This window comes from Megascapheus bottae, chromosome 36, assembly GCF_031878675.1.
Source record: "Megascapheus bottae isolate mThoBot1 chromosome 36, mThoBot2.hap1, whole genome shotgun sequence".
Lineage (NCBI taxonomy): Eukaryota > Metazoa > Chordata > Mammalia > Rodentia > Geomyidae > Megascapheus > Megascapheus bottae.
This window is the reverse complement of record NC_143544.1, coordinates 3,081,764-3,100,000: the sequence shown is the minus strand read 5'-3', so window position 1 is coordinate 3,100,000 and position 18,237 is coordinate 3,081,764. Positions and strand designations below refer to the sequence as shown.

Sequence of the window (18,237 nt, the reverse complement as noted above, 5' to 3'; positions counted from 1 at the left end):
CATGCCTGGGGTAGAAATACTTGCTCTCCATTTTAAGGACCTTCCCATATTTGATGAACCAAAGAGAAGCTGCTATATGAGCTATGGTAGATAGGAAAGAGCTAAGACAGCCAAACTAAGACAGCCCAGCTCTGAGCTCTCTCAGAGGCCAAGGCTCAGAGAGGTTGAGTGAGTGAGAAGAGGCCACACAAGTTATCAAGCAGAAGGAGTCAGGATTTGCAAACACAGGGCTTGCTGGGTGTGGGTAGTTCATATCTATAAGCCTAACCACTCAGGAGGCTGAGATCTGAGGATCATAGGTCAAACCTGTCTGGGGCAGAAAAGTCCCCATGAGACTCTCATCTCGAATTAACCACTCAAAAAGCCAGAAGTGGTGCTGGGGCTCAAGTGGTAGAGTGCTAGCCTTAAGCACAAAGAGGCTCAGGGACAGCGCCAGGCTCTGAGTTCAAGCCCCACAACCCACAACAACTCCTTAAGTGTGTTCTAGCTGTACAGTGGAATCATATGCAGCGGTGAAAAAGTCTTAAGACCAAGGATACCCCATTGGTGCCTGATTTAACAAAGTGGAACTTGAAATTCACGGCTGATGCTCATAATGAAAGACCATGTAGCACAAGATTTTCCGCACAGTACATGCCTGGAACAGACGGGCTGGGTCCCAGGTTGTGCAGGGATAAAGGAAGGAGGATGGGGGTGGTTTTAGGTGACACACATTTGCAACTTCGATTACGATTATATGTTTTGTTTGACCTGAGGGCCTAGGCTCTACCCCTGAGTTCTTTTTTGCTCATGGCTAGCACTCTACCACTTGAGTCACAACTCCCCTTTTGGCTTTTGTTCGTTGGTTTGTTTGCTGGTTCCAAAGAGATGAAAGTCTGTGGCTGTTTCGACCTGAGCTGGTTTTGAACAAAGGTCCTCAAATCTCAGCCTCCTGAGTAGCTGGGATTATGGCCCTCAGAATGGGAGGTGGGCTGTGGATGCAGACCACCCCTGTACCCCCGCCTGAACACAGACAACATCGAAGCCCTCACCAAGAATCTCCAGGATGTGACTCTGGCCGCGCACCGGGCAGAGCTCCAAAAGGAACACAGGAAACAGCATTACCTCCGTTTATAATAAGCTCCGGTCCCTGCACAAAATGTGACTCGGCAGGGGGCTGGGAGCCTGACCTAGCAAGATCTTGCAACCAGCAAGGCATGAATTGGGCATTCAAAGCCAGGCCAGGCACCCAGCTCAGAGCTGTTGCCATGGCCCAGGTATTAATCGGAACAAATAGACCTGACATCATGTCTGCCCCAGCACCACAGCCGGCAGCTGGCCCGCCCAGCCTGTCCCTGTGCAAGCATTTGCCATTCTGGAGTCGGCAGCTTCAAGACAGATGGCTAAAACCAGAATTGCCACAACAGTGTCCAGTGCCGCTTCCAGCTAGATCCCCACTGTCCCCTGAGACCAAGGCCCAGAAACGCCATGTTGCAAATTCACTGATAAAGATTCTGAGCATCACAGAGTTATCCCAAGGAAGGAGCCAGAGTTCTCTCCTGTTACCTTGTCTCAAAACTACCCCCACTCCCCAGCCAGTTCCTGCAATGACAGACCCCACAAAGCTGATACAGTGTTCTTTTGCCTACAGGCTAAACACAGAAGCACAGAGATTGTTTGAGCTGGAAGAAACAATTGCAGCCTCTTTTTGAAAAAAATTGGCAGTCTGGGGGTTTGAACTTAGGGTTTGAACTTTGTGCTTCCTAGACAAGAACTCTATTGCTTCAGCCATAACCCCAGCTCCTAGTCTTTTTATTTTTTAAATTAATGCATATTCCTGGGTGAAGAAATGCAGCAGTGATCCTCACTAGATACTATGTTGAAAATGAACGATACAGGGGGTGGGGTGGGGGGAGGGTAATGGGTACCAAGACATGTGAAAGGGTATCAATGTATGTGAATTAATGCACCTTCTATCTGGCAAATATCATGTAACCCTTTTATTAATTACAATAAAATATTTTAAAAAAATGAACGATACAGGAGGGAGAAACAAGGATGAGTGAGGGAAAAGGTGACATCACACTTATGGCTGGGAGTTTGGCCCAGTGGTAGAGTGCTTGCCTAGCATGCCCAAAGACCCAGGTTTGATTCCTCGGAACCACATATATAGGAAAAAAGCCGGAAGTGGTGCTGAGGCTCAAGTGGTAGAGCTCTAGCCTAGAGAAAGTACAAGGACAGTGCTCAGGCCCTGAGCTCAAGCCCAGGACTGGCAAAAATAAATAAATAAAAAAGAAATATACTCATTACTTGACTTGTGTAACTATAACCCCGCTGTACATCACCTTTATAATAAGAAGAAATTTAAAATTTCTTTGTGAAAAGCCAGGAGTGTGGTCTAGTGGTAGAGTGCTTGCCTAGCATGCACGAAGCCCTGGGTTCAATTCCTTGGTACCACATACACAGAAACAGCTGGAAGTAGTGCTGTGGCTCAAGTGGCAGCGTGCTAGCCTTCAGCAAAAGGGTCCAAGGACAGTGCCCTGAGTTCAAGCCTGAGGACTGGCAAAAAAAAAAAAAAAATCCATGTGACATTTTGATACGTGCAATATAATATACTTTTGATTAAATTCCTCTTCTTTATTATTCCTTCTTAATTCTGTCCGTTCTTATAAACAATTTAAAGAAGTGGTGCCGTGGCTCAAAGTGGTCAAGTGGTAGCCTTGAGAAAAGAGCTCAGAGAGCACCCAAGCCCTCAGTTCAAGCCCCATCACTAACCCAAAAAAAATTGAAGTAGGTTTCATAATTCTACACTCATTCATGCAAATGAAGGTACTGTAAGTTCTAGTCTTTCCCTTCCCATTCTCTCCATTTACCCTCCCCAGCAATTTCCTTTTTAATCTGTGTGTGTGTGTGCGTGCTGATCCTATGGATTGAATTCAGGGCCTAAGTGTTGTCCCTTAGCAAGCTCTAGCACTTGAGCAACAGCTCCACTTCCAGCTTTTTGGTGGTTAATCGGAGGTAAAGAGTTGCACAGACCTCCCTAATTGGGTTGGCTTCCAACTGTGATCCTTAAATCTTCGCCTCCTGAGTAGCTAGGGTGACAGGTGTGAGCCTTACACTGTAGACTTTTGTTTGGTTTTTTCTTTTTTAGGGCAAGGTTCTCGGTATGAGAGAAAACATGCCCTATCTGTCTTTCTGAATCTGGCTTCTTCCCTTTAGCATGGTGAGCTCCAGTTCCTTCCATTTTCCAGCCTGTCGTCTTGCAGAGGAAGAAAGATAGGCTTAGAAAAGAAACGGGACTGCCCCTTGAAGCACACCACTGACTCTCCATTTTGCCTGGCAAGCACTAATTAGTTGAGTAGCAGCCAGACGAAAGGATACCAGAAGCTGAGGACAGGGCTCCAGCTTTCTCCAAGGACCATGCAGAGGCCTGGAGAAAGGAAGAAAGGATATAGATCACTGGACAGTCATAAGAGCAGATGGCAATATTGCAGTTTGACAATCACTGTCATTTGCTGAGTGCTGACACAAAAGGCCCTTCCCCAAATCCACACAGCCTGCCTTTCACTGACAGGCATGAGCCAAGGATGCCCAGCTAGAGTTTAGCTTTTTAAGATCAGGTATAGGTTCACAGCAAAATGGAGAGGAAGATTCAAAGCTTCCCATATACACCCCTCCTCTGTCCCTTTACCCATAATTCCTAGCAGAAAGCTACGGGTGACCCCTGAAGAACCTCCATTGACCAGCTTCCATCACCCAGACCCCCAGAAATGTTCAGTAACATTTCTGAGAACTATGTGCATGCTGCAGCAGGGGAAGAAATAGAAGTCTATACAGGGGTCAGACAACCCCGCCTGCATTTGGCCTCAGCCATTTACTTTAGTCTGAACAGAATCCCCTGGAGAGCTGGCAGTCAGCAACTGAGGAGGGGGTGGGGGGGTTTTCAGGAACAGAAATGCTGACTATAAAAAATAGTACAGATACTTTTTTAAAAAAAAAAATAAATCTTGGGATGAAAGAAAAAGTATAAAAGTCAACCCAGAGAGATCTCTATAATCCATGTCAGAAACATTTCTGTCTTGCTTGTGATTGTTTTTGTTGTTGTTTCCCCCAATGAATAGAATAACAATAATAGCCTGGACCAGGCCTCAGTGATGATCTTTCGCCAGGTGTTTCTCTCCCACCCCACTGCAGGCTCCTGGCCTCTGCTGTGCCACCATTAAAGCCTCTGCCTCCAGCCCCGTCACCAGCCCCATTTTTCACAGGAACAGCCAATGCTGGGTGAACCCTTCCTGCCAGGAATAATCCCCAAACTCCTTTAGTCCCCATGCAAGCTCTCTGACTTCTCTTTCTCAGTTGAACTCAGCAGTCTTCTGTCTGGAACATTTTTTCCCAGCTGGGGAGAGAAGAAATCAAAAATTCCAGGTTTGTACAAACTATACTGCTTACTACCCATGGCTGAAATTCCCCCTGCAGAATGGCAGTAATCTTCAGAGTCCTTACAAAAGTCAAGCTGGAAATTTGGCCTCCTCTGCTCCATCTTTATTGAGCTGGCCCCACAGGCCAGCAGCTGGCGACAGGTTACCTATGGATGAGTCAAAGTAAAGAAACAGAAGTGATCAGAACAAGACCCTGTGGAGATAGAATTCAATAGCAGTGAGAGATTAAGCAATGTGGGGTCAGGAAGAAGGGCGAGAAGAAAGAAGCCAGTTGGGTCCACTCAGCATCCCCTGTTTTTTCCTCCTCCTCTCCAGGAAACCATCTTCAGATCTGAAAGATTTGGGGGTTAGCAGAGTGAGGTAGGCAGGGAGGGTTAAAGACAGAGTCTCACTATGTATAGTCCTGGTTGGCTTTAAGCTCACAATCCTCCAGTTTCTGGCCCACTAAGTGCCATGATTACATCACCAAACCTCATGTCCTTGATCAGCCAAGAAAGAGCCAATCTGATGGGGCCTTTCCTCAGGTATCTGGGAGAAGATAGAGGCTGCTGAGTGGGGCCAGGGTGGGTGTGTCTCGCTGGGAATAAAGAGTGACAGATATGGTCAGCTCATCCTCTCCCCCTTCTCCTCCCAGGCAGAGCTCTGAAAGATGCATGCTATCCTGCCTTCCAGTGCTTATCCATCTCATATCGATTAGATTTGAGTTGCAAAATGTTCCTGAGATGAAAGGAGCCACAGGTGAACCATAATCAAAGCATATTTACAAGATCTGAAGTCTCACCAGCTAGATAAAAAAAAGAAAAATAGGGGCAGTGGGGAATGCATGGTGGAAGGAGAGAAGATGAACAAAAGATCACAGAACTGCACACAACGACCCTGTGTAGAGTCACACACACACACACACACACACACACACACACACACACACACACACTTTTCATATGTTGAACTTCCTCCCCAATGCTATGCAAGCATCGGTGCTTCCAGCCCCCATCTGTACTGTACCCAGTCACTCTCTCTGCCCCCCCCACATTGTGGTAGATCAAATGCTCCCACTGGCATTGCCAGGCAAGGCCTACCCTCATCCAAGCAGCTTGACCAATGAGCTTTGTGCCTTTTTTAATTGGTGTGCTAGAATGGACACTTGTATTCACTTGGCTTTCCTGCCTCTCAATCTCCCCCGTCCCCACACACACACTCACAGCTGGCACTCTACCACTTGAGCTATGCCTCAATGTCTCCAGTCCAGCATTTTGCTGGTTAGTTGGAGAGAAGAGTCTCACAGGCTCTTCTGCACACGCTAGCTATGAACCTTCATCCTCAGATCTCAGCCTCCTGAGTAGCTAAGCCCTTTTTCTTGGAGGGGGCGGGTCCTTCAAGTTGAACTTAGGGCTTTGTGCTTGCCAGGTAAGTACTCTACCAATGGAGCTATATCCCTCATCCCTTTGCATTTACTTATTTTGGAGAAAGGGCCTTGTATTTTCGCTCAGAACATTCTAAACCATGATCCTCTTGTTTCTAGTTCCTCATAGCAGGGATCCAGACATGAAATACTCATGTATGCCCAGCTGTTGGTTAAGATGGAATCCTCCCTAACTTTTTGGCCCAGCTGGCCTCAAAGTTCAGTCCTCCTAATAGCTGCTTCTTAAGTAGCTAGGATTACAGAGGTGAGCAACCATGCCCAGAATTGCACTTTTATGTTTAAATATGCGTGGCCCTGTCACTTGCTTTATTCATGTAATTATGACCTGGCGAAATTCCATCTCCTTAAGCAATGGAGAGTCATGGTCCAGCATTTTTGTGTGTTACTTCTCATTCAGCCACACATCAAGGAAAGCATTGCTAGCAGTATTCCAGAAATTATTTTTAAGCCAGGCATGGTGGCTTATGTCTATAATCCTAGCTACTCAGGAGGCTAAGATCTGAGGATCGCAGTTTAAAGCCAGCCTAGGCACTAAAATGTCCATGAGACCCTTATGTCCAGTTAATTACTAGAAAATGGAAAGTGGGGCTGTGGATCCAGGGGTAGGGCAGTAGCTTTGAGCTGAAGAGCTCAGGGACAGCACCCAGGCCCAGAGTTCAAGCCCCATGACTGACTATATATATATATATATATATATATATATATATATATATATATATATATAAAATCACATTTGAAAGAAGTAACCACCTAAATATCTCGTGTGTCTGAGAAATCTCTCCAAAATTAGGTTTTGAAGAAGTGAGGTGGATACATCAAGAGCTGAGTTGGGACTTTGATCCCAGGTCTGTGTAGCAGGTCAACCTGGAGTCTGTCTAGGAGCAACCAGAAGCCAGACTGACAAGCACCCAGCTGCTGCTAGCCCTGGAGGGGATAATTCTGAGATGCAGTGAGATCTGGCTTTTGTAAGACCAGCACTACAAGCAGAAGACGCAGCTGCTGCCCTAAGCTGATGATGGGGGAGGGAGGATTAAAATGGCCTGTTTTCAGCGGTCCTTGGAAACACAGTCTCTCCCGATGAGGACTGGATCTCTCTTGGGTGACAAGAAACACATGGACCATTTGAAAAGAGCTTTGCAAACAAACAAACAAACAAACAAACAAAAAAAGGCGTGGGGGTGGGGAGACTGGACTGAATAACAAAGCTAAATAACCATCACCTGACAGCAATTTCCCACAAGCTCCCTTCTTAGCACACATCTGGCATTTCGGCTGCCTTCCCTCTGCTGCATAAGTTATTTGTCATTAGGCCAGAAGGTGGGAGTAAGAGACAGTCCCCAATGCCAGTGAGCTGCCACCTTAACCCTTGCCTTGCCAAGCCTGGGGAGGAGAAAAGCTAGGAAGACGCATCTACTCCACAGCTCCCTCCAGAGGCCCTGGGACATTCAGACCCCAGAACCTGATCTCAAACCCTGCTGCTGTTCAGTAGCTGGTAAAACTAAACCCAAGGAAGGTACTGTCACTTCTCTGAGCCTCCAGGAACTTAAAGAGGCCAACAGGCTACCCAGAGACCACCTCCTCATAATTCTGCGTATAAGTACTCAGGACTTGAACTTGCCGGGCAGACACTCCACTGATCAGCCATATTCTCCAGCCCTTCTTGTGCACAGTCTCTAGCTTCCTGGATGGAGGCAGACAGAGAAATAACAAAGTCACCAGGAGCCACCTAAGGCCAGGAAAGAAGCTAGAAAGATGTCCTAGCCTGAAGGTGTGAGACCCTTCCCCAGTTCCTATATTGAAACTATACACACCACTCCTGTCCCCAAGATGACTGTCTTTGGAGAGGAATTACTCAGTCACTCAGTCCTGGTTGAACTAGAAGACACTCAGAGCTAGAATGGACTTCCCCCACCTGGATGCCTTTGCCCGGCCCCAACACGCATGCGCGGCCCCGCCTTGTGGGCGTGGCCACGGGGCGCAGCGCGTCCGCTGGCGTGACCGCGCCTGCGCACGCCGTCCGTCCGTCATGGCGGCCCCCTGAGTCCCAAGGCGAGGGGTCGAGAGCGACTCCAAGCCCGGGATCCCAGCGGGTAAGCCCTTGAGGGAGGCGGCGGGACGGGGAGGGGACCTGCTGACACCGAGCCTGGGGACCGCGAACCTGGAGTCCGAAGCCTGGCCTGGCGCTGGGCCTCAGTTTCCCCGTCCGAACAGAGTGTGGGGCGTGGGGGGGGGGGCGATCCCGGGCCCCGTCCCGCCGCCTCCCTCAGGGGTCGGGGAGGGAGGGAGGCGGCTGCCCCCTGAGCAGCTGGGATGACAGGCGTCCGGATGATGGAGTGGTTATCAGGGCAGAGCTAAAGGTGGGGAGGCTCTGAGAAGCCACACTGAGGTGCTCACCACTGGTGTGGGGGGGGTGGCGTCCTCAGGAGGCCTCAAGGTGGCCTGTGCCACGTCTCCCACAGGCTGTGAGACAGAGACAGGAGCCCTCCTCACTCCCAGGTAGCTGGGGATTCCTTCACCTGGGCCTTCCCTCTTCGTGTGCATTTCCTGGAAGCTTGATGAGTTCGAATACTAAAACGTAAAAATCACCCAGCCGAAGTGGCCCTGTGGTTCAAGTGGTAGGGCACTAGCCTTGAGCCAAAGAAGCCTCAGGGACAGTGCCCAGGCCTCGAGTTCAAGCCCCAGGACCAGCTATATAATATATATATATATTATACATATTATATATATAGTGCCTTGGGCTGGTTCACACACAGCTGCTGGCTGCCTGGTCTGCGTCATGGCCTCTGAAGGCTATTGTCTCCCCTCCCCCCAGGTGCCTTCGGAATAACAGATGCAGCCATGGATGAAGTCACCTTCAGGAGCGACACAGTGCTGTCCGACGTCCACCTGTACACCCCCAACCACAGGCACCTCATGGTGCGGCTGAACAGCATGGGGCAGCCGGGTGAGGCCCTGGGCTCCAGTGAGGTTCCGGGCCCCCCGTGGATCCGACTTCATTTCGTTTTCTCACACTCGTCTCTTGGGGAAAGCGTTGGGAAGATGAGATGACTGTGTGCCTGTCGTCCTCCCGCCATGTGTGCGTCCTTCCTTCCTGCACACTGGGGCTTTCCCAAACCCGAGTTCCCGATGACGGCGGTGCAGATGTGAATGAGCCCACTCTTCAGGGAGGGGGACAAAAATGCAGGGCCTCTGCTCCCGCTCCCCCCCCCCCAGTCCTCAACCCCCTGCTCCACCCCAGTCAGCTGCTTCCAGCATGAGCCTGGCTCCCACTGTTTGCTCCCACTTGACTAATCCTTTTTCCTCTGCCCCCTCTGTCTCCTCATCTCCTTCCTGTCCCTCTAACAAGACACCTGTCTTCTCCCCTCTCACTTGCCATCTCTCATTGGTGGCTGCCATTATTAATAGCTGCTGCTTCCTTCACGGCCCTGTCTAGCCCATGCCTGATTCTACCAAGCAGCCAGACCCACTTGTTTACCAGTTTCTCACCACTGCTGTGATGGCAGAGCTGAGTAGATACCTCAGGGGTCATCTGACTCACAGAGCTTCAAATATTTTCAGTTTTAATCTGCGGCAGAAAGAGGGTACTGATCCTTGCAACGTCTGAAATGCCTCACCTGTGCCACACAAAATAAAGCGTGACATTCTCCCCCGCCCCCACTGTCCCTAGAACATGGCCCTGTGATCCTGTTCTCTGATTTGTAACCGGTGCCTGGCAGGGCTCAGTGCACAGCTAATGCTCAGTGTGTGTTTGTGGGGTGATGTCGAGGCAGCTGGGGTGCAATAGGAATCCAGAAAAGTGGGACCTGTTGTTTTGTTTGTTTGTTTGTTGTTGTTGTTGTTGTTGTTGTTTGGCCAGTCTTGGGCTTGGGCTCAGGGCCTGAGCACTGTCCTTGGACTTTCTCAAGGCTAGAGCTCTGCCACTTGAGCCTCAGCACCACTTCCGGCTTTTTTCTATGTATGTGGTACCGAGGAATCGAGCCCAGGTATTCGTGCATGCGAGGCAAGCACTCTACCACTAGGCCAAACTCCCAGCCCGGACCTGTTGTTTTGTTTTTGTTGTTTGTTGCCAATCCTGGGGCTTGAACTCAGGGCCTGGGCGCTGTACCTGAGCTTCTTTTGCTCAAGGCTAGCACTGTACCACTAAGTCACATTCCCAGCACATGAACTAAAAGACATGCTTTCCATCCAGGCACTGGTGGCTCACACCTATAATCCCAGCTACTCGGGAAACTGAGAGCAGATGATCACAGGTTCAAAGCCAGCCTGGCAGAAAAGTCCATGTGACTTTTATCTCCAGTTAATCACTAGAAAACCAGAAGTGACCCTGAGTTCAAGTCTCACAACTGACCCCCCCCCCCCAAAAAAAAGGCCTATCTCCAATTATCTATCAAAAAGTTGGAAATGGAGCTGTGGCTCAAACTGGTAGAGTACTAACTTACAGGAACAATGCCCAGGTCCTTGAATTCAGGTCTCAGGACCACACATACACACACATTTTCCAGCTAGTAATAAACTGTAAGGAGAGGAAATGAAGAAAAGACACCTGAAATGACTCTCGCTTTGTGTCTTGTCTTTTCCTTCCAGTTTTCCTGTCCCAGTTCAAGCTTCTGTGGAGCCGAGACTCATGGGCAGGACCAGATTCTGAGTGTGCTCGTGGGGGAGATGTGAGCACCCACGAGGCCCCTTCCCCCACACCAAGCAGCCCAGGGTCTCCTCCCGTAAGTGGTGGCAGTGGTGAGGGTTTGACCCTCCAGGCAGGCCAGGAAGAGCTGGGTACTCAGCTGGATGAGGATGGAGATCTGGATGTGGTGAGAAGACCACAGGCCACCTTGGAGCCTGACCCAGCAGAGACTCCGAGAGACAAGGTACATCCCATGATTCTAACGCAGGAAGAGGCTGACGGCCCGGGACCCGAGGCACCGGAGAGCTGTCCCCACAGCATCATCCAGATAGGTAAGGGCTGGCTCCCAGGAATGTTGTGGCTGTGGGTTGTGAGTTCAGGTCCAGGCAGACAGGAATCAGAACCAACTCTGATGATATGGGAGTGGCAGTGGAGAGCGGGTCATTTCATGTTCCCGATTGCCAACAGGCCCTGCTTAGAGGGTGTGTGCTGTCCTGACACGGCCTCTGCTTCTTGACCCACACAAGCTTTCTCCTTCTGGGCCTCCGCTCTGCTGAGCCTTCTCTGCCACCCCCCTTTGCTTTCCTAACACTGCTCACTGTCACAGTCTGTCCTGTCACTGCTCCCAGGAAGTCTGGCCACCACCATTCACACCCTTGTTCTCCTCTCACTGTGTGTGCGCCTGCGTGTGTCAGGCCAGGGCAGAGGGAGGCTGAGCCAGGTCCAGCTGGCAGCAGGGAACCTCGTGACAGGTGCCGAGGTTTTTGGTCTGGGCCATTCAGAAACTGGAAACTAGAAGTCAGGAGAGGAAAAGGGGGGTAGGCAGGAAAAGGAGGGTGAGAAGGAAGCTTCCACAGACACTCAGAGGCAGGGCGGCCCCAAGACCACTAGTGCGCAGGCGTAGTCGTGGAGACAGCCCTGCCCTGGGCCACGCTCTGCTCACAGCGTGGGTGGGTTTCCTGGCCCTGACCCCGGGCTCCTCACTTCTCCCAGCCGGCTCCAGTGATCCCAACTGTAGGAAGGTCGGGGACCTTGACCCCCTACAAAGAAAGCATGCACCCCTGGCAACTCTTACCCCTCACACACACCTGGACTCACATTTTTTTCTGCATCGTGCACAGAAAAATGGCACTGTGATTCACATCACCCAGCTGGAAAGGGTCGAGATCACCAGTTCTCCTGCGGCTCTGTCTGATGACAGACCCCTTTTTTGGGGGGGGAAAGGGAGCTAGAACCTCCACTTCTGCAAAACAGGTGTGACAGGATAAGTAGGGTGTTGCTGGTGTGAGCCCCACGGGCTCCGAGGTGCCATGGCCCCGTTTGTAGGCGGGAGGCCAGCAGCTGGCTTCCTGTGCCAGTTACCCCCTAGGTGGCTGTTTACCAGGCCACAACACCTCACAGCCTCGGCAAAGGAGAGGGGTTTACGCAGGCAGTCAAACACTGGGTGGCAATCTATAAATCACCTTCTCGTACTGGGGCTTGAGCGCAGCAGGCTTCCGTCCTTCCCCCTCTCACCCTGGCCATTTCTCTTCTGGTTTCCACTCATCCAGAGCACACCATGGCCACCCCCCTGGAAGATGTTGGCAAGCAGGTGGGTAGGCGCCGTCCACCTGCGGTCACCTTGAAGGGTCTCTGGAGCCCGCCCGGCAGCCGCCGTCCTCACCCTCTCCCCCTCAGGTGTGGCGGGGCGCTCTCTTCCTGGCAGATTACATCCTGTTCCAACGGGACCTCTTCCAGGGCTGCACAGCGCTGGAGCTCGGGGCAGGCACGGGCCTGGCCAGCATCGTGGCAGCCACGGTGGCGAGGACAGTGTACTGCACAGGTGACAGTCCACGGCTCAGATATGTGGGGGCACCACACAGCTGTCACAAACACATGATCAGCACCAGTTCTAGTTTTCTGGTGGTTCATTGGAAATCAGAGTCTCAAAGACTTTCCTGCCCAGGCTGGCTTTGAACTGTGAGTCTCAGATCTAAGCCTCCCGAGTGGCTCGGATGACAGGCGTGGGCCACCGGTGGCCAGCTTTCATTTTTCTTTATGTGCACATACTCCCAAAAAGTAGCTGAACTCAAACCTTATGTACAGGCCACAGGTGTACATATACAGAAAACCATCCTGCCAAACATGTTAAAGATCAATCTCCCCGTGTCATTAGAAATTACTCTAAATATGATTTCGTCGGTGGGCATTTTAGTTAGCCATTTCACGTTTTCCCACATTTGTTGACGGCATGTTTGTTGGACATCTCTCAGCGCGGTTGTCTGGTTCTGAGGAAGGAGTATAACCTGGGATTAACTGCTGAGCTCTGTTTCCATTTTGATTTTGAAGTCCTGTTAGAATCACAGGGCAGTTGCCGAGCTCACCTGAAAAGCGACACTCTGGCTGACCTTCTCCCAGCTCCCCTCCATGCATCTTCCACACGATAGCGCAGCAGTCACAGGCAGCCAGTGGGGTGTGCTTGGAAGCCGGCATGTCAGGTTGATCACCTCAGTGACCTGTAGATGGCGCCTTACGATGTAGCTTTTAAGTTGGCCTTGAACTCCATTTTCTGCCTTGCCCCCAAGTGCTAGATTCACCAGCCTGCACCAGCACACTTGGTTCCTAACCCGAATTCCTTCAGTACCAGGCCCCCACTCTCCTCTTGGAAAGTTGGCTGTCACAGTGCCTGGACACTCAGCCCAGAGGCTACATGAGAAGAAATGGTGGACATATTTCCTTTATTGGGGAGGCATAGGGCTCAGTCTACCCTCATTTCACAGTCACAGGAAAGCCACTGAGTAGAGCCCGTGGGTGGTGGCTCTGCTCTCTGCCATAGCACGTTAGGGATCTGGTCTTCGGGAGAACTCTAGGAACAGACATCTTAACCACTCACATCCCACATCTGTCATTCCAGATGTTGGCGCAGACCTTCTGGCCATGTGCCAGCGAAACGTTGTCCTCAACAGCCACCTGGCTGCCGCAGGAGGTGAGACCCAGCACAAGCCGGCAGGCAGGCAGGCAGGCAGGCAGGACAGACTCTCAAAATGGTGACTGGGAAGTGAGCTCTACTGCTTCCCCCAGCCTCAAGAGACCAGAGGAAGAACAGGTGTCTGGCTTTTTTGTTCAAGGCGGATTGCTGGCCGCCTGCCCAGCGTCCCCTGATCTGACACGAGTTCCTTCCTCTCCTCCCCCATGTCGGCCCATCCTCTTAGCAATGTCATGGCCAGCTGTACTGTCTGAACCTGCCAGCCCTCAGAGCATAGCCAGTCCCCAAGGCCGGGGACCAAGACTCCTCACTTAACGTATTTCCTGTGTCTGGCAGTGCCCACACTTACCCAATACCCAGGGAGAAAGGCAATACCAGAAGGCTGGTGGAGCGAGGGCTGGGGGGCGGGGGAGGGGGGCTGTGTGGACCAGTGAGTGGGTGGATGTGGGGTGAGTAGGGGGCTGCATGGCTGGGCCTTGGTGTCTTTCCTGGTCATGAGCACCATTGGGCAGCTCTGGTTTGGGCTTGCAGGTGGTGTGGTTAAAGTCAAGGAGCTGGACTGGCTGAAAGCTGACTTCTGCACAGGTGAGCGTCCCTGTGGCCCCTGCTCACGCTGGCTGAGGCCAGAGACACACCAAGCCTCCTGCACCAGCCCCGAAGCTTCCTTTGCTCTGTCAGGGTGGGCTGGTGGCCACCAGGGAAGGGACGCGCCCCCCCACCTCCTGTCTCCTCCGCAGATCCCACCGTCCCCTTCAGCTGGTCAGAGGAGGACATCGCCGACCTGTACACCCACACCACAGTCCTGTTCGCCGCCGAAGGTGAGGCTGTCACACCTGCCCTTGTCACCTGCAAAGCCTAGCGTCCCCTCACCACCCCAGAGCCATGGATATCTTCAGAGCATCTTTCCAGGATATGGTGCCGTGACTCACTGTCCCGTGGTGATCTGCCCCTCCTCTGGGTATCCTCCTGGGTCTCTCTGGGTGTCGCCCAACACCCCTCTCCACCCCACAGTGTTCTACGATGACGACCTGACAGACGCCCTGTTTAACACCCTCTCCCGGCTGGTGCACAGGCTGAAGAATGGCTGCACGGCCATCCTGTCTGTGGAGAAGAGGTGAGTCCTGCGGGCAGGCCATCGTCTACACTGCGTCCTCAGCCGGCCATCACCTCACATGGCTGTTGACTGAGTACCCACTGTGTGCACGCCTGGGCTCGTCCCACTGTGTGCTAGCCCCTGCTCGTCCTCGCATCCTTCCTGTGATAGACCGATGTCAGTTCCCCCTCCCCTACTTCTGTTTGCAGAGGAAAACAGGGAGGCTGTGAGGCTCTAGGGGTTTTTCCAGGCCACAGTGACATAGTGACAGACAGGGAGCCAGATAGCCTATTTGCACCAGCACTCACACGCTGAGGTATTTAGTATACTTGAATTTTATCTCTCCACCAGAACAAAACAAAGCCACAGCATTTTGTTTCTTTATTCTTCCGTCTCCAAAACCTGAAAATGAGCTAGTGACATGGATAATAGTAACATGTGTGTGTGTGTGTGTGTGTGTGTGTGTGTATCAAAGAGCAGAGCTTGCCTGGCATGTGCAAGGCCTGGGTTCAGCCCCAAAACTATAAGAAAACAAAAGAAAAAAGGAACCAACAACAACATACCTTTAAGTCATTCCTAGCTACTCAGGAGGCTGAGATCTGAGGATCCCGGTTCAAAGCCAGTCCAGGCAAGAAAGTTAGTGAGTCTCTTACCACCAAGAAATTACTGAGAAAACCAGATGCTGTGGTAGAGCACTATGTTAAGACAGTGCCCAGGCCCTGAGTTCCAGGGAGCAAGGTGCAAGAAGGCCACGGGGCCCTCCCAGCTCCTGACAGCTGGCTGTTGCGTGCTGGCTCCTCCTCAGGTTCAACTTCACCCTGAGACACCTGGACGTCACATGCGAGGCCTACGACCACTTCCGCTCCTCCCTGCAGGCGCTGGAGAAGCAGGCGGAGGGCAGCTTGCGCTTCGTGGTGGAGCCCGTGGACGCCTCCTTCCCGCAGCTGCTCACGTACGAGCGCATCCGGCAGCTGGTATGGCCCACGGGGGCTGCAGAGGGGCCTGCAGAGGGTGGTGACCAGAGGGACTGTGGGAGCAGGAAGGGCAGCTAAGGGAAAGACACGAGGCTGCGTTCCCCGTTCAATGCAGCAATGGCTGGCCCTCACCACCCCCCCCCCAGAAACCTTCAAGTAGAAACTGAGGCCCAGGGTACCATGAAGCTGGCACATGGGCATATGCTCTGCATGTGGTGGGTTTCAAGCTGCCCTGCCTTGCATACCATGTCCTCTCCTTGGCCAAGGATGGGGAGGGGTGACCCTGTCCACACACCCTCAGATCCTTGTGCTTGCCGCAGGAGCTCTGGAAGATCGTCGCAGAACCAGCATTATGACCCGTTGCCTCCGTGACGCTATCTTTCTAATAAAATCCAAAGCTCATCAATGGCAGCCATTCAAGGTACTGTTGTTTCAAAGTTGTGGTAAGTGGACTTCAGGTGACCTGCTTTCTCTGGGCCTGTCCCTGTCTCCCCTGGCCCCCCAACAGCAGCCAGAGAGCCCTGGGCGGGTGGGTCAGAGGCCTGTATGGTCCAGTACCTCAGGAGCACTTGCTGTTCACCTGCTGCCGTTCTGGTCGCCAGGCCTCGGCGGTGGCACCGGCAGTCTCGTGTGTAATCCGATTCCCACAATCTCACTTCCCATCAAGACCATGCTTAGTCCAACCTCTGGCTCCACGAGAGTGGGCTGGCCTGCCGGACGTGGCCTTTGTCTTCTTTGATTCTTTATAACCAGATTTAGGGTCATTTAGAACACACAAACAAGCCACCCTGTGGGGGCCTGGTACAGCAGACCTGGGCTGCACAGTGGTATTGGCTGTTGTTTCCCTTCCACATGAGTGTATCTCCCCTCCCCACAGCGCCACTCGAGATCCTGCGTCTAGTGTGCAGTCAGTCTGTCTGTCCTCTTCCCACAGCCCAGTCCCTCCCTGCTCTGCTTCTGCTGCCCCTTGAGGCCCCGCCGCCCCTGGGCATCTGTCCACACTCCCTTGGCTTCCCCCAAGCCTTAGGCAGGTGCATTCATTGGCCCACTCACCCCTCTGTCCGGAGCCCAGCATTAGTGAGTCTAAACTCACCTTGTCTCCTAACCAGCCTGGCGCTGGCAGCCGCTGAGAAGATGGAGGCTGTCAAAGGAGCAACGTTCCCACGAGATCAGGACCAGTTGTGTTTCCTTTTCAACGTGTCCCTGCCATATCATCTGGCACAGGATAGCAGCATAATGCACGGCGTGGGGGGAGAGGGGATTATTAATACTGATTGTGAAGGAGAGCCATGTTTCATAACTAACTGTGTGAGGCTTTGCCTCTGGGGACGCTCAGCATTGTGGTGGAGACATGGATTATCATAGCCTGGAACCTGGGCTGCAGTGTCCAGTGAGGGAGGCCCAGACCCTGCGAGCCATCCCAGAGGGCACAGGATGGCACGCACCACACAGTGAAGTGCCAAGGAAGAGACACCCTGTCTGGAGGAAGAGGACCTGCCACCGCAGGGGAAGAGGGAGGGGAGGAGCTGGGCTGAATCTGCAGGGCAAGACATGTCTCACTATCATGCCATCACCCCGAAATCCTGTAAAGATCCGAAGGACAGAGGCACCTCCATCTTATATAGGAGAAATCTGAAGTTCACAGAGGCCAGGTGACCTTCTCAACACGTGCAGCCGCTGAGGGCAATCAGACATCCCTCCCTCACCATGCCCCAGTGGGACCCCCAGAACAGAAGCAGTGCAGAAGGCCTCAGGTGGCACTCAGTAGAAACGCAGGACCAGAGTCAGAATAAGACCCCAGGTGATTAGTACACACCCTCCTGCCAGAAGAGCTGCTCCTTGGCCTAGTCCTGCCCCCTAGCATCAGAGAGACCCACCTTCACTGTGCTGGCTGCCTTGTCACTCACACCGCACTCTAACAAGTGAGAGTTCTAATGAGCTCTCCCTGCTGGCAGCACTTCCGTGCCAATCTCTGCATTTCCCAGCCCTCACGTGGATGGAATTGGCACCAAGCATCGAGGTGTCAGGGTGAGACGTGTGTGAGCCTAAACCACTGGCCTGAGAGGCCTCCTTCCTGGCTTCCAGGTGGAGCCAGGAATGATGGGGATCCACTGTAGCTCAGCATCATTAGACTTTCACTTCAGAATCGAGTCCTAGCTTGTCACCAGGTATTACTGCCTCCCTCCTGAGAGCCTCTACAAGTGGCATTTCAGAAACATCAAACCATCAGTGGGGGTCTAGACAAGGATGGTGCAGGTGCTAGACTGGCTTCTGGGAAGGGATCCTGTGCTGCGATTAAACAAGGCCTGGGATGGGGGAGTTGGATGCTGGAGGTAGGGTAAGACAGTGGTGGCTCGCCCTTGTCATCCTAGCTACTCAGGAGACTGAGGTCTGGGGATTGTGGTTCAAAGCCAGCCTTGGCAGGAGAATCCTCATGATACTCAAAAAATAAATAAAAGACTCACAAAGAGACTCGGGAGCAATGCCCAGGACCTGAGTTCAAGCCCTAGGATGGAAAAAAATAAAAGATGAGTTTTCTAAGATGACAAAGCCACTAGGCAGCAGAAGTAGCCTAGGAACCCAGATCTAATCATCTCTGAGATCCGTATTTCTTTCCTTTGCACAGACTCACAAAATGGTATGCTCCCCTTGAGGACATACGAGACACCAGAGCCCCTCTGCAAGGCCTGCAGCCCTTTCCAGGGTCCCACCATGGCCTTTCCTGTTCTTTCAAGGCTGATGC

General features: G+C 52.2%; 1 protein-coding gene across 2 annotated transcripts; it reads left to right on the top strand.

The window, feature by feature from the left end:
- Window positions 1–7,846: 7,846 nt before the first annotated feature.
- Mettl22 (methyltransferase 22, Kin17 lysine) lies at window positions 7,847–15,900 on the top strand. Of its 2 annotated transcripts, XM_090324765.1 has the most exons (11): window positions 7,847–7,931; window positions 8,654–8,785; window positions 10,426–10,794; window positions 12,013–12,053; window positions 12,140–12,284; window positions 13,356–13,427; window positions 13,959–14,012; window positions 14,165–14,245; window positions 14,439–14,541; window positions 15,326–15,494; window positions 15,815–15,900. In XM_090324765.1, the coding sequence occupies exons 2-11, from the start codon at window positions 8,680–8,682 to the stop codon at window positions 15,848–15,850; spliced, it is 1,176 nt and encodes a 391-aa protein (XP_090180891.1). In that variant the 5' UTR covers window positions 7,847–7,931; window positions 8,654–8,679; the 3' UTR covers window positions 15,851–15,900. The 2 variants fall into 2 exon arrangements, with proteins under 2 accessions (XP_090180891.1, XP_090180893.1); XM_090324767.1 differs by lacking the exons at window positions 12,013–12,053; window positions 12,140–12,284.
- The last annotated feature ends 2,337 nt before the right edge of the window (window positions 15,901–18,237 follow it).